General features: G+C 51.4%; 3 protein-coding genes across 5 annotated transcripts in view; 2 read left to right on the forward strand and 1 right to left on the reverse strand.

Annotated features, from left to right (window-relative positions):
- Positions 1 to 23,324, reverse strand: part of LOC137846204 (butyrophilin subfamily 3 member A1-like) — a 228,584-nt gene that overhangs the window by 47,128 nt on the left and 158,132 nt on the right. The window lies entirely within an intron of this gene.
- LOC137846263 (uncharacterized) overlaps positions 1 to 23,324 on the forward strand; it is a 44,161-nt gene that overhangs the window by 499 nt on the left and 20,338 nt on the right. Inside the window, exons 1-5 of one of the 2 annotated variants that reach the window (XM_068664129.1) lie at positions 1,252 to 1,861; positions 1,967 to 1,987; positions 2,082 to 2,102; positions 2,198 to 2,218; positions 3,458 to 4,243. In XM_068664129.1, coding sequence (XP_068520230.1) covers positions 1,654 to 1,861; positions 1,967 to 1,987; positions 2,082 to 2,102; positions 2,198 to 2,218; positions 3,458 to 3,546 — 360 coding nt within the window. In that variant the 5' untranslated portion in view covers positions 1,252 to 1,653 and the 3' untranslated portion in view covers positions 3,547 to 4,243. Of the gene's footprint in view, positions 1 to 437; positions 720 to 848; positions 1,988 to 2,081; positions 2,103 to 2,197; positions 2,219 to 3,457; positions 4,244 to 23,324 lie in introns of those variants that run through there. The other variant, XR_011090435.1, reaches the window with a different exon arrangement.
- LOC137846305 (butyrophilin subfamily 1 member A1-like) lies at positions 6,035 to 7,646 on the forward strand. Of its 2 annotated transcripts, XM_068664251.1 has the most exons (5): positions 6,035 to 6,297; positions 6,395 to 6,415; positions 6,574 to 6,606; positions 6,784 to 6,875; positions 7,392 to 7,646. In XM_068664251.1, exons 1-5 carry the CDS (start codon positions 6,234 to 6,236, stop codon positions 7,584 to 7,586), a joined length of 405 nt encoding a protein of 134 aa, XP_068520352.1. In that variant the 5' UTR covers positions 6,035 to 6,233; the 3' UTR covers positions 7,587 to 7,646. The 2 variants fall into 2 exon arrangements, with proteins under 2 accessions (XP_068520352.1, XP_068520351.1); XM_068664250.1 differs by having other exon boundaries at positions 6,219 to 6,297; positions 6,784 to 7,646.

Genomic DNA, 23,324 nt, shown 5'->3' on the forward strand with positions numbered 1-23,324 from the left:
TGAGCAGCCCCTTCATCTGTGCCTATGATGCTACCAAACACAGTGCCTGGAGCAGGGAAGAGACCTCTGAGCAGCTGGACCTCTTTTGGGTTTTGCTTTTTGTGCTGGGGGAGACGTGAGACATTGTCTGGAAGTCTCGGGGCTTCTTGAACCAGCACAGCTTGGTGCAGAGAAGCTGCCTGGAGGTGCTGAAGCTCAGCACCTGGGTTTCCTGGGTGATTTGTGGCCACTGGCATTGTACATGTGCATCCCTGTTCTCTGGTTCTGGCACCAGCTAGGGTTGTCTGGGATGAGGGTAGGTGCATGGATTGCCAGGTCTGAGAATCCCTGGGGCCATGGTTGGTCTGGGCTGTGGCTGGCATGGGAGCAGATGGGGTCTTTGCCTTGGAACTCAATCCCTCCCCAAGTCAAGCCCCAGACACACGCTCTTCCCCCAGCCACAGGCGCTGACCCCCACCTCTCCCTGGGGGGCCACGAGGCCGGAGGCGTCCGGGTGCTGTGTGGATCGGCCAGCTGGTACCCATTGCCGCAGCTGCTGTGGAGGGATGCTCGCGGGCAGCACCTGCCCTCGGTCTCCCAGACACATTCCCAGGACCATGAGGGGCTGTTTGAAATCGAAGGCGCTGTCATTGTGACCGGGAGCATGGAGGGGCCTTTGTCCTGCGTGGTCAGGAGCAGCCGCCTGCAGCAGGAACGGGAATCATCCCTGCACATCTCAGGTACAAATGGCACAGCCAGGGTGAGGTGTTCCTGGCCCCCACACTTCTCCTGACCTGGCAGAAGTCTGGGTCCTGCTTTTTCATCCACGGGCATGGAAACACAGCCCTTTTCCTGGTGTCTTTTCTCAGCTCCCTTCTTCCACAACGCCCAACCCTTGATAGTGGCTCTGTCTCTGGTCCTGGTGCTTTTGGCTGTGTCCATTGGCCTGGGTGTTTATCACTTTCGAAAGCAAGGTAAGCTGGCAGCGCAGGGATGGAGCGGGGGGAGGTGTTCTGCAGGGACCCGCGTGGGTCTGGAGCAAGGGGCCTTGGGTGGTAGGCCAGGGAACATGGCTGCAGCGTTTGGCTGGTGGCAAGGCGCAGCCCCCCTGCACATGTTCCCACCCAGCAACCAAGCTGCTCTGCTCACCACCTGTTCCTCCGCCTTTGCTTTTCAGCGGCACAGAGCCGAGAGCTGGGTGAGTCCTTGCAGTCCCTGCCCCCAGCCCCTGGGGAAGTGGTGTCCCTGAGGGAGGGCCTGGTCTGGGTGGGCTCTGGGGGCTTGTGTGCTGGTGGCTTGGGGGTGCTGGAGGAGCAGCTGGAGCCTGGGGTGGGAGTGGGGAGTGTTGGGGGTGGGGCTGCCTTGGGCACGGGACATGGCCGGGATGGCTGAAAGGAACAGGGATCAAGATGGGGACAGGGAGAGAGCTGTGGGGCTGCTCCGCTCTGCACAGACACTTCTGGGACAGGGACGTCCTCCACCTGTCCCCATTCACTTCCACTTGTGTTTTGGTGGCACGGTGCAGAGAGCTGCACAAGTGTCTGTCCTTACTGGTCCACGTGCACAAGCATTGCTCAAAGGTGGTCCTTGCTCCCTGTTAGTCCAGTCCCTCCCAGACTCGGAGGTAGGTGCTCTGTGCACACTCACCTCAGAAGAATAATTAAGGGTGTAGCTATGGGAGTAGCCATGGAATGTGAAGCACTGCCTTCTGGGCACACATTGACTTTTCTTTCCTTTTCCATTAAAAAAGTTCGAAAGTTAGGTAAGTCTGCATTCGTATACCCAATGTTTTCCCATAAGCAGCAATCAGATGGGAAGTTCTCCCTTCTTATCCTGCTTTGCTTTTGCTTTCCTTTTCCAGTGGAACGAGCAGTAGAGTTGGGTGAGTGTCCATGTGCTTGGGCCCCAGGACAAGGCCAAGGTGCTATTTCGGGGAGGGTGGGCAGCTGGGAAAGAGCACTCCAGAGATTTTCTCTTTCTTTTCCAGATGAATACCGTGCAAAGGATGGTAAGTCTCCATCAAAATCTGAAGGGATTTGAGGTTTCGCAATGTGATGAGAAGCTGTTCCCTCTCAGCATACCATTTTTCTTCTCATTTGCAGCGCAGCAATCTGCAAGACTGAGTGAGTCTCTGTCCCTGAACCCAAGAAAAATGGGTAATCATCATGTAATGAGAATCTGTACTCTCTCACCAAGTATTTTTGCTTTTCTTTTGCAGAGGATCTAACTGAAGAGCTGGGTGAGTGTCCCTCTCCCAAATGAAGGAATTTGGGCCCTATTGGAGGGCAATGTGGGATGGGAAGTTGTTTCTTTCTATCATGCATTCTTTTTGCTTTTGTTTGACAGTGAGAAACAATATAGAATTCAGTGAGTATCCTCCACCACAACAAAACCCTATGGGGTCCAGTGATGGAATGAGATCTCCCCTCTCATCAGACATTTCTTTTCTCTCCCCGTCTTTTTTTTTTTTTCTTCAGAGGAACAAGCAGCACAGCTGGGTGAGTGTCCTCAGGGCAACACAAAGGCATTGTTCAGGGGAGGGTGTGAAACTGGGACAGAGGAGCCCTGGGTTGGCCCCTCACCTTGATGGGGTAGTGGGGAGTGTGGGGCTGCCCTGGGCATGGCACATAGCCAGGATGGCTGAAAAAAAGGGGGATCAAGATTGGGACACGGAGCGAGCTGCAGGGCTGGTCCGCTCTGCACTGATGCTTCCGGAACAGGGATGTCCTCAATACGTACCCATTCACTCTCATTTGATCTTTGGTGACATCATACTGGAAGCTACACAAGATTGTGTGCTGGTTGTTCTGCTTGCACAAGCCATGCTCCCAGATGAACTTCACTCACTATTCGTCTGGTCCCTCCTTTGGGAGCAAAGTTATATTTGGCCACTTCCTAGAAGAATAAATTTGGGGGCGTAGCCATGGGAGCAAGCATATGACGAGAAGCTGTCCCCTCTGATCATGCTTTCCTTTGCTTTCCTTTTGCAGCGGAACTGTCTTCAGAGCGAGGTGAGTGTCCCTCCCCAACGGAAAGAACTTCATGTCTTCCAATGGGAGCTACGGCAGGAGAAGCTTTCCCCTCTGATTATGCATTGCTTTTCTCTTTCTTTTGCAGAGGAAAAGAATGCAAGGCTGGGTAAGTCTCCATCTGCATCTGAAAGTATTTGGGGTCATCGCAATGGGATGGGAAGCTGTTCCCTCTCACCATGATTTTCTTCTCATTTCTAGCGCACCAATCTGCAAGACTGAGTGAGTGTCTGGCCCCAAACCCAAAGTAAATGAGTTCTTCTCATGTAATGAGAATCTGTACTCTCTCACCAAGTATTTTTGCTTCTCTTTTGCAGAGGATCTAACTGCAGAGCTGGGTGAGTGCCCATCCCTCCCCAAAATGAAGGCATTTGGGCCCTATTGGTGGGCAGTGTGGGATGGGAAGTTGTCCCTTTCTATCATGCATTCTTTTTGCTTTTGTTTGACAGTGAGAAAGAATATAGAATGCAGTGAGTATCCTCCACCACAACAAAACCCGATGGGGTCCAGTGATGGAATGAGAAGATCTCCCCTCTGATCTGGCACTTCTTTTCTCCCTTCCCCCTCCCCCCCCCCCCCCCCCTTTGTTTTGTTTTCTTCAGAGGAACAAGTAGCAGAACTGGGTGAGTGTCCTCAGGGCAACGTGAATGTGATGTGCAGGGGAGGGTGGGCAATTGGGACAGAGCAGCCCAGGGCTGGCCCCTCAGCATGATGGAGGAGTGGGGTTGTCTAGGGCTGGGGCTGCCCTGGGCATGGGACACAGCCGGGATGGCTGAAAGGAACAGGGATCAAGGTGGGGATGGGGAGAGAGCTGTGGGGCTCTCCGGCTCTGCACTGACGCTTCTGGGACAAACTCTTCCCCATTCACTCTCATTTGATCTTTGGTGACATCACACTGGAAGCTACACAACATTGTGTGCTGGTTGTTCTGCTTGCACAAGCCATGCTCCCAGATGAACTTCACTCACTATTAGTCTGGTCCCTACCTTTGGGAGCAAAGTTACATTTGGCCGTTTCCTAGAAGAATAAATTTTGGGGCGTAGCCATGGGAGCAGGCATATGACGAGAAGCTGTCCCCTCTGATCATGCATTCCTTTTACCTTTCTGTTCCAGTACAAAAAGATAAAAGGCTGGGTGAGTGTCCCTCCACAAAATGAAGGAATTTGTGGTCTTCCCGTGGAAGCAGCCATGGGATGAGAAGTTGTCCCCTCTGATCATGCATTGCCTTTGCTTTCCTTTTGCAGTGGAACTGAAAGCATATCTGGGTGAGTGTCCCTTCCCAACGGAAAGAACTTCATGTCTTCCAATGGGAGCTATGGCAGGAGAAGCTTTCCCCTCTGATCATGCATTGCTTTTCTCTTTCTTTTGCAGAGGAAAAGAATGCAAGGCTGGGTAAGTCTCCATCTGCATCTGAAAGTATTTGGGGTCATCGCAATGGGATGGGAAGCTGTTCCCTCTCACCATGATTTTCTTCTCATTTCTAGCGCACCAATCTGCAAGACTGAGTGAGTGTCTGGCCCCAAACCCAAAGTAAATGAGTTCTTCTCATGTAATGAGAATCTGTACTCTCTCACCAAGTATTTTTGCTTCTCTTTTGCAGAGGATCTAACTGCAGAGCTGGGTGAGTGCCCATCCCTCCCCAAAATGAAGGCATTTGGGCCCTATTGGTGGGCAGTGTGGGATGGGAAGTTGTCCCTTTCTATCATGCATTCTTTTTGCTTTTGTTTGACAGTGAGAAAGAATATAGAATGCAGTGAGTATCCTCCACCACAACAAAACCCGATGGGGTCCAGTGATGGAATGAGATCTCCCCTCTGATCTGGCACTTCTTTTCTCCCTTCCCCCTCCCCCCCCCCCCCCCCTTTGTTTTGTTTTCTTCAGAGGAACAAGTAGCAGAACTGGGTGAGTGTCCTCAGGGCAACGTGAATGTGATGTGCAGGGGAGGGTGGGCAATTGGGACAGAGCAGCCCAGGGCTGGCCCCTCAGCATGATGGAGGAGTGGGGTTGGCTAGGGCTGGGGCTGCCCTGGGCATGGGACACAGCCGGGATGGCTGAAAGGAACAGGGATCAAGGTGGGGATGGGGAGAGAGCTGTGGGGCTGCCCCGCTCTGCACTGACGCTTCTGGGACAAACTCTTCCCCATTCACTCTCATTTGATCTTTGGTGACATCATACTGGAAGCTACACAACATTGTGTGCTGGTTGTTCTGCTTGCACAAGCCATGCTCCCAGATGAACTTCATTCACTATTAGTCTGGTCCCTCCTTTGGGAGCAAAGTTACATTTGGCCACTTTCTAGAAGAATAAATTTTGGGGCGTAGCCATGGGAGCAGGCATATGACGAGAAGCTGTCCCCTCTGATCATGCATTGCTTTTACCTTTCTGTTCCAGTAAAAAAACATAAAAAGCTGGGTGAGTGTCCCTCCACAAAATGAAGGAATTTGTGGTCTTCCCGTGGAAGCAGCCATGGGATGAGAAGTTGTCCCCTCTGATCATGCATTGCCTTTGCTTTCCTTTTGCAGCGAAACTGAGAGCAGAGCGGGGTGAGTGTCCCTCCCCAAAGGAAAGAACTTCATGTCTTCCAATGGGAGCTATGGGAGGAGAAGCTGCCCCCTCTGATCATGCATTCCTTTTACCTTTCTGTTCCAGTACAAAAAGATAAAAGGCTGGGTGAGTGTCCCTCCACAAAATGAAGGAATTTGTGGTCTTCCCGTGGAAGCAGCCATGGGATGAGAAGTTGTCCCCTCTGATCATGCATTGCCTTTGCTTTCCTTTTGCAGCGGAACTGTCTGCAGAGCTGGGTGAGTGTCCCTTCCCAACGGAAAGAACTTCATGTCTTCCAATGGGAGCTATGGCAGGAGAAGCTTTCCCCTCTGATCATGCATTACTTTTCTCTTTCTTTTGCAGAGGAAAAGAATGTAAAGCTGGGTAAGTCTCCATCTGCATCTGAAAGTATTTGGGGTCATCGCAATGGGATGGGAGGCTGTTCCCTCTCACCATGACTTTCTTCTCATTTTTAGCGCACCAATTTGCAAGACTGAGTGAGTGTCTGGCCCCAAACCCAAAGAAAATGAGTTCTTGTCATGTAATAAGAATCTGTACTCTCTCACCAAGTATTTTTGCTTTTCTTTTGCAGAGGATCTAACTGAAGAGCTGGGTGAGTGCCCATCCCTCCCCCAAATGAAGGCCTTTGCGTTCTACCAGTGGGCATTTTGAGAAGGCAAGATGTCCTTTTCCATCATGCTTTCTTTTTCCTTTTGTTTGACAGAGAAAAAAGATGCAAAGCTCAGTGAGTATCCTGCACCATAACAAAGCAGTTTGGGGTTCAGGCATGGGGTGAGAAGCTCTCCCCTCTCATCAGATATCGCTTTTGCTTCTTTTTCCAGGGGAACAAGCTGCAGGGAAGGGTGAGTGTTCCTGAGCTTGGGCCCAAGGGCAATGTCAAGGCAATGTGCAGGGGAGGGTGGGCAACTGGGACAGAGCAGCCCAGGGCTGGCCCCTCACCCTGCCCACACCCACTGGGCACCAGCCGTGGGCTGTGACCAGCTCTCCCCTCTCCTTCCAGCATGGAGAAAGTTTCTGCTGCCTCAAAATCGAGGTAGGTGTGCACAGGGTTGCCCTCTGAGGTGCTTCTCCTGCCCTTGGTGGGCCATGTTCAGGAGCCCAGAGGTGCCCCATCACCTGCCCCGTGGGGCAGCTCCTGGCCCTGAGCTGGGGAAAGCCTGCCCAGGGCTGAGCTCTGCCCCTGTTGGCCTGGCTCCTTCTGTCCCTGCAGTGAAGGTGACCCTGGATCCACGCACGGCTCATCCCATGCTTGTCCTGTCTCAGGACAACTGCAGTGTGAGACGGGAAACTGAACAGCAGCAGGTGCCTGACACACCAGAGAGATTTGACACTAGTTGCTGCGTTCTAGGACGTGAGGAGTTCAGAGAGGGGAGGCACTGCTGGTTGGTGGAGGTGGAGGGAGAGGGGCTAAAGCATTCAGGGTGGGCTGTGGGGGTGGCCAGGGCATCTGTGAAGAGGAAGGGGTGGATCAACATGAGCCCTGAAGAAGGGATCTGGGCTGTTAAGTACCGTTATGAAAATCTCAAGTCTCTCACATCTCCTCCCACCCCCTTGTCCCTGTCCCCGGTCCCCACAAGGATCTGGGTCTGTCTTGACTGTACTGAGGGGCAGGTGTCTTTTATAAACCATGACAATTGGGTCGAGATCTTCACTTTCACAGATGCCTTCCTGAAAGGGGAGAGCATGCGCCCCTGGTTCTGGCTGGGGACGAATGCCCAGCTGTGCCTGAGGAACAACACCCCATAGACCCTTTCCCTCCCTTGGGGGGCTCCTGCCCTTCTCCAGCCACTCCTGTATCACCTCTCCTTCATCCTGCAGGAGCAGTGCAGGAATGAGGGGCAGTGGGGCCAGGGGCTGCCCTGTGTTTCTCCCTGCACGCCGAGACCTGCAGCAGATTGTTGGGGTACTGACTTCAGGAAGCCCTTTTACTTTGTTTTTGGTAAACATGTTTCCAACTCCAGTGATGAATTTGGCTTTGGGTGTGAAAGCATGAAGTATATAGCAGGGATTTAGATGTAAAAGAATTAGTAATACTCCTTGTAAATGAATAAATCAACTTCTGAACATGGAAAATCCCAGCGTGTGAATATTTTAAATCATTATTGAAGGAAGCTGCATACCCTGAAAAGAACAGAAAACTTGAAGTGGCAGGGCAGAAAAGTCCAGTGGAAGCTGGATTTGAGCCGGTGCATGGCTACAGCGGGGGGGCAGCAAAGATGTTCTCGTGGTTGGATGCTCTGGGACCAGGATGCTGCAGGGCTGGGATGCTTTCTGAGTTGGATGCTGTGGGAGGGCTTGGGGGAGGCAGGATGCTGTGGAATCCATCCCATGAAGCATGGGGAAAAGCACAGGAAAGGACTGGGTCTTTGGGAACGTCGAAAATGGTGGATCTTGGTGAGCTGTGGTGCTTTGGGCTCTGCCCTGCATACGTCTCATGTGCTGGTGCACCAGCCCTGCTGCACCCACGGGTCTCACCCTGCCTCTGAGCCCCAGCGGGCAGCACAGGGGCTGCAGCAGCTCTCCACACTCCTCTCCCCTCTGCTTGCACTGCTTGCACTGCTTGCAGGCCCCAGGGTAAGGGATGTGGTCACCATGTGCTGCTGGCCAGTGCAGGCCACCTTTGCCTCCTAGGTTGGGGCTGATCTTTGCTCTGTGCCTGGTGCTGAGCATGAGCAGCCTGGGAGGACTCTTTGTTCCCTCCTCTGGAGCACATCAAGGCCCAGCAGCAGCAGGACTGTGGCAACCGTATCCTGGGGTGCATCGAGCACGGCATTGCTCATCGGTTGAGGGAAGTGATTGTCCCGCTCTTCTCTGCGCTGGTGGGGCCTCAGCTCGAGTACTGTGTGCAGTTCTGGGCACCACAGTACAAAGAGGACTTTAAACTGTTGGAGAGTGTCCAGAGGAGGGTGACGAAGATGGCTGAGTGCACTGGGCCTGTTTAGCCTGAAGAAGAGGAGGCTGAGGGGGGACCTCATCGCAGCTTACAACTTCCTTGCAAGGGGGAGTGGAGAGGCAGGTGACCTATTCTCTGTAGACAACAGTGATAGGACCCACGGGAATGGCATTAAGCTGAGGCAGGGGAAGTTTACGCTGGACATCAGGAAGAGGTTCTTCACCAAGAGGGTGGTTGCAGACTGGAACGCACTCCCCAGGGAAGTACTCACTGCACCAAGCCTGTCTGAATTTAAAAAGCGATTGGACTGTGCACTTAGTCCCATGGTCTAAACCTCTGGGCAGACCTGTGCTGTGCCAGGAGTTGGACTTGATGATCCTTATGGGTCCCTTCCAACTCAGGATATTCTACAATTCTATGATTCTGTGAAATAAAGTTGTCCTGGTTTCAGTTAGCACAGAATTAATTTTCTTCCTAGTAGCTGGTGGAATGCTGTGTTTTGGCTTAGGATGAGAAGAGTGCTGATAACACCCTGATGCTTTAATTGTTGCAGAGCAGTGCTTATACTAAGCCAAGGACATCTCAGCCTTTTGCTCTGTCCTGCCAACGGGCAGGCTGGGGGTGCAGTAAGAGCTGGGAGGGGACAGACCCAGGACAGGTGACCCAAACTAGCCAAAGGGGTATTCCATACCATCTGACGTCATGCTAAACAATATATAGGGGTGGCTAGCCGGGGGGAGGGGGCCGGACTGCTCGGGGTTAGGCTGGGCATCGGTCAGCGAGTGGTGAGCAATTGCATTGTGCATCACTTGTTTGTACATACTATTATTACTTTCCTATTATCACCATTGTATTATTATTGTTATTATTTTATTATTATTTTGTTATTATTATTTTCCTGTCTTATTAAACTGTCTTTATCTCAACTCACGGGCTTCACTTTCCATTTCTCTCCCCCGTCCCAGAGAGGGAGGGGGGAGGGTGAGCGAACGGCTGCGTGGTGTTTAGCTGCCAGCCGGGTTAAACCACGACAGTCTTTTTGGCGCCCAACGTGGGGCCCGAAAGGTTGAGATAATGACAGATCTGATCAGAGTGTGTTAAACTAAAATTGGTGTAAGGATTAGACCTGCTTAATAGTCACTTGTCATGATGCTGATTGCTTTAATCTCAACTCTGCTGCGCCTGTTTTCCAAATTGAGTATTATAGTACATTATTTTCTGTATTTGCTCTCTGTCGTGTTGTTTATCCTCTCCGGGCCCTGGTTTCAGATCATTATGGTGCTGTGTGTTGTAGCAATGGCTTATGAGACGATGAAATATGTGGTCATGACTCTAACTTGTTATTTGTATTCAGTAACATCATCGACTCTGTACTTTGGAAACTGTATCTTGGAAACTATTAGCAATTATACCTATTGTTTTTTTCCATTAGGGAGTCAATCTGTGGAGGGGAAAGGGGAGGATATTTTTCCTTACTTGCTTACTCTCCCTTTCTCCTTCACCACCCCTGTATCCTCCTGGGTCACTCTGCCTTCCTCCTTCACCACCCTCTTATCCCCTGAGCTTGTCACAAAAGCTCTCCAAGATATTGAATATTTCTGGAATACTCAGAATACCATAGTCTTGTTGTTCTGCCTCATGAATGCACTTCAGATTCTGCTTATAGTTAAACAACTACTTATGAAGCTCATCCGGAGATCTGCCCGGAGGCAGGATAGTTGTGGGTGGCAGGGAGTATGGGTGGATATGGGCAGGCATCTAGAGCAGTTGGCACCCCCAGTGTGTTGGAAATTCACCCCTGAGCAATGGCAAAATCCTCAAAAACTGGCAGAATGCTTGAAAAAAAGGTGTCATGATTCTGGCAGTTCTAAAGTAACACAAATCATTGTAACGTGCTGGGGCCTGGCTCATGCCTATCGAGCTGCCATTGATACTGCTATCAACTTAGTGACAGACCCTGCGGCCACTCCAAGCCCTGTGACAGATCCAACGGCCACTGTGACCCCTACGGTGGACTCGGCAGCCGCTCCAGATCCGGTTCCTGCAGCCGCTCCAGATCCGGTTCCTGCAGCCACTCCAGTCCCAGCTCCTGCAGCCGCTCCAGCTCCAGCTCCTGCAGCCACTCCAGTCCCAGCTCCTGCAGCCGCTCCAGTCCCAGCTCCTGCAGCCGCTCCAGTCCCAGCTCCTGCAGCCGCTCCAGCTCCAGCTCCTGCAGCCGCTCCAGTCCCAGCTCCTGCAGCCGCTCCAGCTCCTGTGGCCGTGTCAGAGAAACGAGCTGTAGCAGTGCAAGTTGACCCTGCAGAGGGTATTCCAATCCCTGTAACGGGGTCAGAGAAACGAGCTGTAGCAGTGCAAGTTGACCCTGCAGAGGGTATTCCAATCCCTGTAACGGGGTCAGAGAAACGAGCTGTAGCAGTGCAAGTTGACCCTGCAGAGGGCATTCCAACCCCTGTGGCAGACCCTGTAACAAAGTCAGAGAAACGAGCAGTAGCAGTGCAAGCTGCCCCTGTAGAGAAGGTGAAAATATGGTATAGAAATTCAAGTCGTTTAGAACGCAGAGAGTCTTCTGCCAATCCAGGTAAGGCTTCTGCCAAAACTAAGTATAGAGATGACGAAGATGATGACGACGCTGGGCCATCAAGGATTCAGGAGGAGGAAGATGAGGATGCCGAAAAAGCAACAGTAACTACCCGAAGCCTAAATGAGCGCGAGCTACGAGATGTGCGAAAAGATTTTGGTCGCTGTATAGGTGAGCAGCTTGTCACCTGGCTGCTCCGGTGCTGGGACTCTGGAGCCAATTGTGTGGAATTAGACGGCAGGGAAGCCAGACGGTTGGGATCCCTTGCTCGAGACGCCGGCATTGACAAAGCAATTGCAGATGGAGCACAATCTAACAGCCTCTGGAGGCGTCTCCTCTCAGCTGTGAGGGAAAGGTATCCCTTCAAGGAAGATATTTTATGTCTACCAGGCAAGTGGACCACTATGGAGAAGGGAATCCAGTACCTGAGGGAATTAGCCGTACGGGAAGTGATTTATGAGGATCCAGACCAGAGACAAACATCCAAAGATCCAGATGAAGTCAAGTGTACACGACCCATGTGGCGGAAGTTTGTACGGAGTGCACCATCATCATATGCCAGCTCATTGGCAATAATGGCCTGGAAAGAGGATGAGGAACCCACAGTGGATGAAGCGGCTAAACAACTCCGGCAGTACGAAGAAAGTCTCTCCTCTTCCTTACAGGCCTGCGTCTCAGCTGTGGAGAAACTTTCTGAAAAGGTTCACCAACTTGAAGAGAATCTATTGTCCTCCCCACCTGAACCAACCAGTGCCCACCGACCAAAAGAGAACACTTGGGAGAAACTTTCTGAAAAGGTTCACCAACTTGAAGAGAGATTATTCTCCTCCGCACCTGTACAAAGCAGTGTCTCAGCTGTCAGGGGTAGGCGTTCACCCACACAAGGAAGACGATATGGTGGGTACTCACCCCGTGCCACCCTGTGGTTTTACTTACGAGACCATGGAGAGGACATGAGAAAATGGGATGGAAAATCTACCGCGACCCTAGAGGCACGGGTACGTGAGTTGCAAAAGAAAACAATCAGGAAAAAAGGATTCTCCGAAAAGTTTGCTGCTCCAACTTCCAGCAGACAATCCTTCAAACACAGAAACGAAGAAGATTCTGACCAGGATTAGGGGGGCCCTGCCTCCAGCCAGGGGGAGGAAAGGGACAATCGAGTTTATTGGACTGTGTGGATTCGATGGCCTGGCACATCACGCGCACAGAAGTATAAGGCTTTAGTAGACACCGGTGCACAATGTACTATAATGCCATCGAGCTATAAAGGACCAGAGCCCATCTATATTTGTGGAGTGACAGGAGGATCTCAGCAGTTGACTGTATTGGAGGCTGAAGTGAGTCTGACTGGGAATGAGTGGGAAAAGCACCGTATTGTGACTGGCCCGGATGCTCCATGTATCCTTGGCATAGACTATCTTAGAAGAGGATATTGCAAGGACCCAAAAGGGTTCCGGTGGGCTTTTGGTATAGCTGCCTTAGAGACAGAGGGCATTAAACAATTATCTACCTTGCCTGGTCTCTCAGAGGACCCCTCTGTTGTGGAGTTGCTGAGGGTCGAAGAACAGCAAGTGCCAATCGCCACCACAACTGTGCACCGGCGGCAATATCCCACTAACCGAGACTCCCTGATTCCCATCCATAAGCTAATTCGTCAATTGGAGAGCCAAGGAGTGATCAGCAAGACCCATTCACCTTTCAATAGCCCCATATGGCCAGTGCGAAAGTCTAATGGCGAGTGGAGACTAACAGTGGACTATCGTGGCCTGAACGAAGTCACGCCACCACTGAGTGCTGCAGTGCCGGACATGCTGGAACTTCAGTATGAACTTGAATCGAGGGCAGCCAAGTGGTACGCCACAATTGATATCGCTAATGCATTTTTCTCCATCCCTCTAGCAGCAGAGTGCAGGCCACAATTTGCCTTCACTTGGAGGGGAGTCCAATATACTTGGAATAGGCTGCCCCAGGGGTGGAAACACAGCCCTACCATTTGCCATGGGCTGATCCAGTCTGCGCTAGAGCAGGGGGAAGCTCCTGAACACCTGCAGTACATCGATGACATTATTGTGTGGGGTGACACAGCAGAGGAAGTTTTCGAGAAAGGGAAGAAAATAGTCCAAATCCTTCTGAAAGCCGGTTTTGCCATAAAACAGAATAAAGTCAAAGGACCTGCACGAGAGATCCAGTTTTTAGGAATAAAATGGCAAGATGGACGTCGTCAAATCCCAATGGATGTGATCAACAAAATAACAGCTATGTCTCCACCAACTAACAAAAAAGAAACACAGACTTTCCTAGGTGTTGTGGGGTTTTGGAGAATGCACATCCCAAATTACAGTCTGATTGTAAACCCGCTCTACCAAGTAACCCGTAAGAAGAATGAGTTTGAATGGGGCCCTGAACAACGACAAGCCTTTGAACAAATCAAGCAGGAAATAGTCCCTGCAGTAGCCCTTGGGCCAGTTCGAACAGGACCAGATGTAAAGAATGTGCTCTACACTGCAGCCGGGGAGAACGGCCCCACCTGGAGCCTCTGGCAGAAAGAACCTGGGGAAACTCGAGGTCGGCCCCTGGGGTTTTGGAGTCGGGGATACAGAGGATCTGAGGCCCGCTATACTCCAACTGAAAAGGAGATATTGGCAGCATATGAAGGAGTTCGATCTGCTTCGGAGGTGGTCGGTACTGAAGCGCAGCTCCTCCTAGCACCCCGATTGCCGGTACTAGGCTGGATGTTCAAGGGAAGGGTCCCCTCTACGCATCATGCAACTGATGCTACATGGAGCAAGTGGGTTGCACTGATTACTCAGCGGGCTCGAATAGGAAACCCCAGTCGCCCAGGAATATTGGAAGTGATCATGGACTGGCCAGAAGGCAAATACTTTGGGATATCATCAGAGGAGGAGGTGGGTCGTGCTGAAGAAGCCCCACTGTACAACCAGTTGCCAGAGAATGAAAAGAAATATGCCCTGTTCACTGATGGGTCCTGTCGTATTGTGGGGAAGCATCGGAGATGGAAGGCTGCTGTCTGGAGTCCTACGCGACGAGTTGCAGAAGCTGCTGAGGGAGAAGGTGAATCGAGTCAGTTTGCAGAAGTGAAAGCCATTCAGCTGGCTTTAGACATTGCTGAAAGAGAAAAATGGCCAGTTCTCTATCTCTACACCGATTCATGGATGGTAGCAAATGCCCTGTGGGGATGGTTACAGCAATGGAAGCAAAACAACTGGCAGCGTAGGGGCAAACCCATCTGGGCTGCTGCATTGTGGCAAGATATTGCTGCTCGGGTAGAGAACCTGGCTGTGAAAGTACGCCACGTAGATGCTCATGTGCCCAAGAATCGGGCTACTGAAGAACATCAAAACAACCAGCAGGTGGATCAGGCTGCTAAGATTGAAGTAGCTCAGGTGGACTTGGATTGGCAGCATAAAGGTGAATTATTTATAGCCCGATGGGCCCATGACACCTCAGGCCATCAAGGTAGAGACGCAACATACAGATGGGCTCGTGATCGAGGGGTGGACTTGACCATGGACTCTATAGCACAGGTTATTCATGACTGTGAAACATGTGCTGCAATCAAGCAAGCCAAACGGTCAAAGCCTCTTTGGTATGGAGGACGATGGCTGAAATATAAATATGGAGAGGCCTGGCAGATTGATTACATCACACTCCCTCAAACTCGCAATGGCAAGCGCCACGTACTTACAATGGTGGAAGCAACCACCGGATGGCTGGAAACATATCCTGTGCCTCATGCCACCGCCCGGAACACCATCCTGGGCCTTGAAAAGCAAGTCCTATGGCGACATGGCACCCCAGAAAGAATAGAATCAGACAATGGGACTCACTTCCGAAACAACCTTATAGACACTTGGGCCAAAGAACATGGTATTGAATGGGTGTATCACATCCCCTATCATGCACCAGCCTCCGGGAAAGTTGAACGATACAATGGCCTGTTAAAGACTACCTTGAAAGCAATGGGCGCTGGGACGTTCAAAAACTGGGATACGCATTTGGCAAAGGCCACCTGGTTAGTCAATACTAGGGGATCTACCAACCGAGCTGGACCTGCCCAATCAAACCTGTTACGTACTGTAGATGGGGATAAAGTTCCTGTAGTGCATGTAAAAAATATGCTGGGTAAAACAGTCTGGGCTACTCCTGCCTCAGGAAAAGGCAAACCTATTCGTGGAATTGTTTTCGCTCAGGGACCTGGATACACTTGGTGGGTGATGCAAAAGAACGGAGAGGTCCGGTGTGTACCTCAAGGAGATTTAATACTGGGTGAGAATAGCCCATGAACTGAATTGTACCATATTAAATAGTATATTATACTGTATGTTATCACTACCATGATTACTATAGGTGACTAATTAGAATGTATGGAAAAGAGTGTAACCTGAGCATGACATAAATGGTATGGAATAAGGGGTGGATAGATGTCCTGGTTTCAGTTAGCACAGAATTAATTTTCTTCCTAGTAGCTGGTGGAATGCTGTGTTTTGGCTTAGGATGAGAAGAGTGCTGATAACACCCCGATGCTTTAATTGTTGCAGAGCAGTGCTTATACTAAGCCAAGGACATCTCAGCCTTTTGCTCTGTCCTGCCAACGGGCAGGCTGGGGGTGCAGTAAGAGCTGGGAGGGGACAGACCCAGGACAGGTGACCCAAACTAGCCAAAGGGGTATTCCATACCATCTGACGTCATGCTAAACAATATATAGGGGTGGCTAGCCGGGGGGAGGGGGCCGGACTGCTCGGGGTTAGGCTGGGCATCGGTCAGCGAGTGGTGAGCAATTGCATTGTGCATCACTTGTTTGTACATACTATTATTACTTTCCTATTATCACCATTGTATTATTATTGTTATTATTTTATTATTATTTTGTTATTATTATTTTCCTGTCTTATTAAACTGTCTTTATCTCAACTCAAGGGCTTCACTTTCCATTTCTCTCCCCCGTCCCAGAGAGGGAGGGGGGAGGGTGAGCGAACGGCTGCGTGGTGTTTAGCTGCCAGCCGGGTTAAACCACGACAAAAGTTTTGCACAGGAAGATGGAGTCTGGCAGTGGCATTTGCTGGGTGCTTTCTGTCCTGAGGCTTTGCTGCCTGCGAAGGCGTCTTGCAGTACACCGACTCCTTGGTCTCCTGGGAGTCAAAGCCAGGAGGAACCAAAGCTCCAGCTGCCCCACTTCCCCAGCTGGTGCCTGGGACCCCCCTGTCCTACCTGGGTTCATTGCCCTCCCTGCCCTGGGGGCACCCAAAGAGCTTCCAGCCTCCATCACACAGGCTCTGCAGAGGCTGTGCCCACAGGAGGCATCACCAGCTCCTGGAAGTCTTCCAAGCAGAGGCAGGAGGTGGCCTCAGACTTCAGCCCTAGATCAAGGTATCACTGAAGTTGGTGTGGTGGTTTTACTGTGCTCGGCAGCTAAACACCACAACTGCTGTCTCACTCCCCCTCCCTACATGAGGAGGGGAAGAAGTAAAGTAAAGAACAACTCACGGGTTGAGGTAAGGATAACTTAACTAAAGGAAAAAAAAATATTAAGGAAATGTTATTGTTAACTAAGCAAATTAACTAAAGGGGAAAAAAAAAAAAAAGAAAAAAAAAAGGAAAAAAAAAAAAGGAAAAAAGGAAAGGGGAAAAGGGAGGGGGAAAGGGAAAAACAAACAAACAAACAAACAAACAAATCCAATAAAGGCTATTTGGAAGAGCAGAGAAAAGAAATTACTCTCTACTTCCCACAAATGAGCGATGATTGACCACATCCTTGAAAGAGGGCTTCAACGCACGTAGCCGGTGTTCGGGAGGAGGACCGACGTTTTCACAATGAGAGCCCACCCCTCCTCTGTTCTTCCTTTTTCCACCTTTTATTGCTGAGTGTGACATCACACGGTATGGAATATCCCTTTGGTTGGTTTAGGTCAGCTGCCCTGGTGATGTTTCTTCTCTCACTTTTTTGCCCACCCCCTAGGAGGGTTACAGAGAGTCCCGATGCTGTGCCAGCACTGCTCAGCCGCAGACACAACACTGGTGTGATACCACTGCTGTTCTAGCTCCAAGTGCAGAGCACAGCACTGTATGGGCTGCTGCAGGGAAAGTTAACATCCCAGCCAGACCCAGTACAGCTGGAAAAGACCTCTAAGGTCATCACTGCTACGCCACTGTCATGACTGCAAAAACCCTTCCAAGTATGCAAGGATAGAGTCATTTTCCACTGCAAAAACACACCTTCTACTGCAAAATCACATCTTTGTTTCTCACATCTGGGCCAATCACCTCTCTGCCACCACTATTACCCACTAAACCATGTCCCTAAGCACCACGTCCAAACTTTCCTTAAACGCCCCCAGGGACAGTGACTCCACCAACTCCCAGGACAACCCGTTCCAATGCCTAACCATTCTTTCTGAGAAGAAATTTCTGCACTCCTGGCTCACGTCTCCTTGGTCCTGCAGGAGCAGGGCAAGAATGAGGGGCAGTGGTTCCAGAGGCTGCCCCGCACACCTCACTGCATGCTGAGACCTGCCACAGCTGGTGGGGGCACTCAGACTTCAGGCATGCCTTTGCTTCAAGTTTGTAAACCCCATTTGTGGGCTCCAGTTCTCCATTCCTAACTCCATTTATGAATTTGGCTTTGTGCATGAAAGCGCGAAATACTTAGCATGGATTTCACAGAATCACAGAATTGCAGAATCACAGAATTTCTAGGTTGGAAGAGACCTCAAGATCATTGAGTCCAAAATCTAACCTAACACTAACAGTCCCCACTAAACCATACCCCTAAGCTCTACATCTAAACATCTTTTGAAGACTTCCAGGGATGGTGACTCCACCACCTCCCTGGGCAGCCTGTTCCAGTGCCTAACAACCCTTTCAGTAAAGAAGTTCTTCCTAACATCTAACCTAAAACTCCCCTGGCGCAACTTAAGCCCATTCCCCCTCGTCCTGTCACCAGGCACGTGGGAGAACAGGCCAACCCCCACCTCACTACAGCCTCCTTTAAGGTATCTGTAGAGAGCGATAAGGTCGCCCCTGAGCCTCCTCTTCTCCAGGCTGAACAAGCCCAGCTCCTTCAGCCGCTCCTCGTAGGACTTGTTCTCCAGGCCCCTCAACCAGCTTCATCGCCCTTCTCTGGACCCGCTCAAGCACCTCCATGTCCTTCTTGTAGCGAGGGGCCCAAAACTGAACACAGTACTCGAGGTGTGGCCTCACCAGAGCCGAGTACAGGGGGACGATCACCTCCCTAGCCCTGCTGGTCACACTGTTTCTGATACAAGCCAGGATGCCGTTTACCTTCTTGGCCACCTGAGCACACTGCTGGCTCATATTCAGCCGACTGTCCACCATCACTCCCAGGTCCTTCTCTGCCTGGCAGCTCTCCAACCACTCATCTCCCAGCCTGTAGCTCTGCTTGGGGTTATTGCGCCCCAGGTGCAGGGCCCGACACTTGGCCTTGTTGCACTTCATGCAGTTGACCTCAGCCCATCGGTGCAGCCTATCCAGATCCTCCTGCAGAGCTTTCCTACCCTCGAGCAGATCGACACATGTGCATAGCTTGGTGTCATCTGCAAACTTACTGAGGGTGCACTCAATGTCCTCGTCCAGATCATTAATGAAGATATTAAAGAGGACCGGCCCCAGCACCGAGCCCTGGGGGACGCCACTAGTGACCGGCCTCCAACTGGACTTGACTCCATTTACCACGACTCTTTGGGCCCGGCTATCCAGCCAGTTTCTAACCCAGCGAAGTGTGCGCCAGTCCAAGCCAAGAGCAGCCAGTTTCTTGAGGAGAATGCTGTGGGAGACGGTGTCAAAAGCCTTGCTGAAGTCAAGGTAGACCACATCCACAGCCTTTCCCTCATCCACCCATTGTGTCTCTTTGTCATAGAAGGAGATCAGGTTCGTCAAGCAGGATCTGCCTTCCATAAACCCATGCTGACTGGGCCTGATCGCCTGCTTGCCCTTCAAGTGCCGCATGATGACTCTCAAGAAGATCTGCTCCATGAGCTTCCCTGATACTGAGGTCAAAAAAACTTCTTCGATGTAAAAGAATTAGCAATACTCCTTGTAATTAAATAAGTCAACTTCTGAACATGGAAATTCCAAGTGTGGGAATATTTTAAATCATTATAAAAGAAGCCGAGGCAATCGGCTCTGGGGCAATGCGTCCTGCAGCAGAGTGGGGGATCGAGGCATGCAGGGGTTTTCCTTCATCGAGGTTATTAGAGGAATCCAAGGGAGCTGCTAGGACTCAGCAGCCCTCGCGAGGCCAGCTGATGAGGCATGGGAGGATCCAGAAACCCCCTTTCTGTCATATAAAGGCAGAACCCTAGGGAGAGTGGGAGTCCAGGAGCGCAGTGAACGGAGCATGGCGTGTCGGTCAGGGCATGGCATGGCAGTTTGCATGGCAGTGCTTGCAGGCAGGGTGAGCAAGAAAGCATAGCTGAGAACACCATCACTCTAAGTAACGGCAGGGAAACTCTCGTGACCTGTCCCAATACAACAGGAAGGGTTCTAGAAATGCAATATGACCAACAGCCCAGCTGAAATGCCTCTACACCAATGTACGCAGCATGGGAAACAAGCAAGAGGAATTGGAAACCATGGGGAAATTAGACAAATATGACCTGATTGCTATCACAGAAACACGGTTCTTCCGGAGTCTACTACAGGCTGCCTGATCAAGGGGAGCCTATGGATGAGGCCTTCTTGCTTCAACTACAAGAAGCATCGTGCTCGCATGCTCTCATCCTGATGGGGGACTTGAACCACCCGGATGTCTGCTGGGAAAACTACACAGTAGGCTTTAAGCAATCCAGGAGATTCCTAGATCGCGTTGAGGATTACTTCCTGGTAAAAGTACTAGAGAAACCAACCCAACGAGAAGCGTTACTTGACCTGGTGCTCACCTATGCAGACAAGCTCATTAAAGAGGTCAAGACTGGAAGCAATCTGGGCTGCAGTGACCATGCCATGGTTGAGTTTGTGATCTCCAGGAATGTGGGCCTGGCAAAGGGCCAAGGCAGGACCCTGAACTTCCAAAGAGCAAATCCAAGCTATTTAAAGACCTAGAGGATGAGATCCCCTGGAATACCATCCTAAGGGACAAAGGAGCTGAGGAGAGCTGGAGACTCTAAGGATGTTTTCCTTAGAGCGCAAGAACTCTCCGTCCCTCTACGTAAAAAGGCATGCAGGGAGGGCAGACAACTGGGATGCCAGAGTAAAGACCACGCAGGATCACAGAATCACAGAATCACAGAATTTTCTAGGTTGGAAGAGACCTCAAGATCATCGAGTCCAACCTCTGACCTAAAACTAACAGTCCCCACTAAACCATATCCCTAAGCTCTACATCTAAACGTCTTTTGAAGACTTCCAGGGATGGTGACTCCACCACCTCCCTGGGCAGCCCGTTCCAATGCCTCACAACCCTTTCAGTAAAGAAATTCTTCCTAACATCTAACCTAAAACTCCCCTGGCGTAACTTTAGCCCATTCCCCCTCGTCCTGTCACCAGGCACATGGGAGAACAGGCCAACCCCCACCTCGCTACAGCCTCCTTTAATGTACTTATACAGAGCAATAAGGTCGCCCCTGAGCCTCCTCTTCTCTAGGCTGAACAAGCCCAGCTCCTTCAGCCGCTCCTCGTAGGACTTGCTCTCCAGGCCCCTCACCAGCTTCGTCGCCCTTCTTTGGACCCGCTCAAGCACCTCGATGTCCTTCTTGTAGCGAGGGGCCCAAAACTGAACACAGTACTCGAGGTGCGGCCTCACCAGAGCCGAGTACAGGGGGACGATCACCTCCCTAGCCCTGCTGGTCACACTGTTTCTGATACAAGCCAGGATGCCGTTGGCCTTCTTGGCCACCTGAGCACACTGCTGGCTCATATTCAGCCGACTGTCCACCATCACTCCCAGGTCCTTCTCTGCCTGGCAGCTCTCCAACCATTCCTCTCCCAGCCTGTAGTTCTGCTTGGGGTTATTGCGCCCCAGGTGCAGGACCCGGCACTTGGCCTTGTTGAACTTCATACAGTTGACCTCAGCCCATCGGTGCAGCCTATCCAGATCCTCCTGCAGAGCCTTCCTACCCTCGAGCAGATCGACACACGCACCTAGCTTGGTGTCATCTGCAAACTTACTGAGGGTGCACTCAATGCCGTCATCCAGATCATTGATGAAGATGTTAAAGAGGACCGGCCCCAGCACCGAGCCCTGGGGGACGCCACTAGTGACTGGCCTCCAACTGGACTTGGCTCCATTCACCACAACTCTTTGGGCCCGGCTATCCAGCCAGTTTCTAACCCAACGAAGCGTGCGCCAGTCCAAGCCAAGAGCAGCCAGTTTCTTGAGGAGAATGCTGTGGGAGACGGTGTCAAAAGCCTTGCTGAAGTCAAGGTAGACCACATCCACAGCCTTTCCCTCGTCCACCCAGCGCGTCACTTTGTCGTAGAAGGAGATCAGCTTCGTCAAGCAGGACCTGCCTTCCATAAACCCATGCTGGCTGGGCCTGATCGCCTGCTTGCCCTTCAAGTGCCGCATGATGACTCCCAAGAGGATCTGCTCCATGAGCTTCCCTGGTACTGAGGTCAAACTGACCGGCCTGTAGTTCCCCGGGTCTGCCCTCCGGCCCTTCTTATAGATGGGCGTCACATTTGCTAGTCGCCAGTCAGCTGGGACCTCCCCCGATAGCCAGGACTGCTGATAAATGATGGATAGGGGCTTGGCCAGCTCATCTGCCAGTTCTCTCAGTACCCTTGGGTGGATCCCATCCGGCCCCATCGATTTGTGGACATCCAAGTGCCGTAGCAGGTCACCAACCAGTTCTTCGTGGATGGTGAGGGCCACATCCTGCTCCCCGTCCCCTTCCACCAGTTCTGGGTACTGGGTATCCAGAGAGCAACCGGTTTTGCCGCTAAAGACTGAGGCAAAGAAGGCATTGAGCACCTCCGCCTTTTCCTCATCTCTTGTAACTAAGTTTCCCCCTGCATCCAGTAAAGGATGGAGATTCTCCCTAGTCCTCCTTTTTGTGTTGATGTATTTATAAAAGCGTTTTTTGTTATCTTTAACGGCAGTAGCCAGATTGAGCTCCAGATGAGCTTTGGCCTTCCTAATCTTGTCCCTGCACAGCCTCGCTACATCCTTATAGTCCTCCTTAGTGGCCTGCCCAATTTTCCAAAGATTATAAACCCTCTTTTTTCTCCTAAGCTCAAGCCACAATTCTCTGTTGAGCCAGGCTGGTCTTCTTCCCCGCTGGCTCATCTTTGGGCGCATGGGAATAGACCGCTCCTGCACCATTAGGATTTGCCTCTTAAAGAGCGCCCAGCCTTCCTGGACCCCTCTGCCCTTCAGAACCGCCTCCCATGGGACTCCACCAACTAGTGTCCTGAGCAGCCCAAAGTCAGCCCTCCGAAAGTCCAATACAGTGGTTTTACTGGTTCCCTTCCTGGCCCCGCCAAGAATAGTGAACTCCGCCATTTCGTGGTCACTCTGCCCAAGACTGTTCCCGACAATCACATCCTCCACCAGTCCTTCTCTGTTTGTGAAGAGAAGGTCTAGCAGGGCACCACCCCTGGTAGGTTCACTAATCAGCTGCGTCAGGAAGCTATCTTCCACTTTCTCCAGAAACCTCCTAGACTGCTTCCTCTGGGCTGTGTTGTGCTTCCAGGATATGTCAGGGAAGTTGAAGTCCCCCACGAGTACAAGCGCTGACGATTTCGCAACTTCTGTCAGCTGCCTGTAGAACTCCTCATCCGTCTCCTCATCCTGGTTCGGCGGTCTATAGCAGACCCCGACCAGGACACTAGCCTTGTTGTCCCTGCCGATCCTAACCCAAAGGGACTCGATCTTGTCATTCCTAGCCTCGAGTTCTACAACATCGAAAGACTCTCTAATATAGAGAGCCACACCGCCACCCCTTCTGTGCTGCCTGTCCCTTCTGAATAGCCTATAGCCAGGCATCGCAGCACTCCAGTCATGAGACTGGTCCCACCACGTTTCCGTGATGGCAACCAAGTCGTAGCCTGCCCGCTGCACGATGGCTTCCAGCTCCTCCTGTTTATTACCCATGCTGCGTGCATTGGTGTAGATGCACTTCAGCTGGGCCTTTACCTTATCCTCCGGCCTTGCCATTGTTCCCCCTGGCACAGCCCCAACAGTCCTTGCTTCAGCCCCATCCCCCTTCTTACCTAGTTTAAAGCCCTATCTATCAGCCCTGCCAACTCCTGACCCAAGATCCTTACCCCTCTCCGAGAGAGGCCCATCCCATTCGGTGCCATC

Source organism: Anas acuta, chromosome 31 (assembly GCF_963932015.1).
Source record: "Anas acuta chromosome 31, bAnaAcu1.1, whole genome shotgun sequence".
Lineage (NCBI taxonomy): Eukaryota > Metazoa > Chordata > Aves > Anseriformes > Anatidae > Anas > Anas acuta.

Coding starts and splice junctions, on each gene's coding strand:
- LOC137846305 (XM_068664250.1), top strand. CDS start 6,234: ATGTCCTTTTCCATCATGCTTTCTTTTTCCTTTTGTTTGACAGAGAAA. Junction 6,298..6,394: donor GAAAAAAGATGCAAAGCTCA/GTGAGTATCCTG, acceptor TTCTTTTTCCAG/GGGAACAAGCTGCAGGGAAG. Junction 6,607..6,783: donor TCTGCTGCCTCAAAATCGAG/GTAGGTGTGCAC, acceptor CTGTCCCTGCAG/TGAAGGTGACCCTGGATCCA.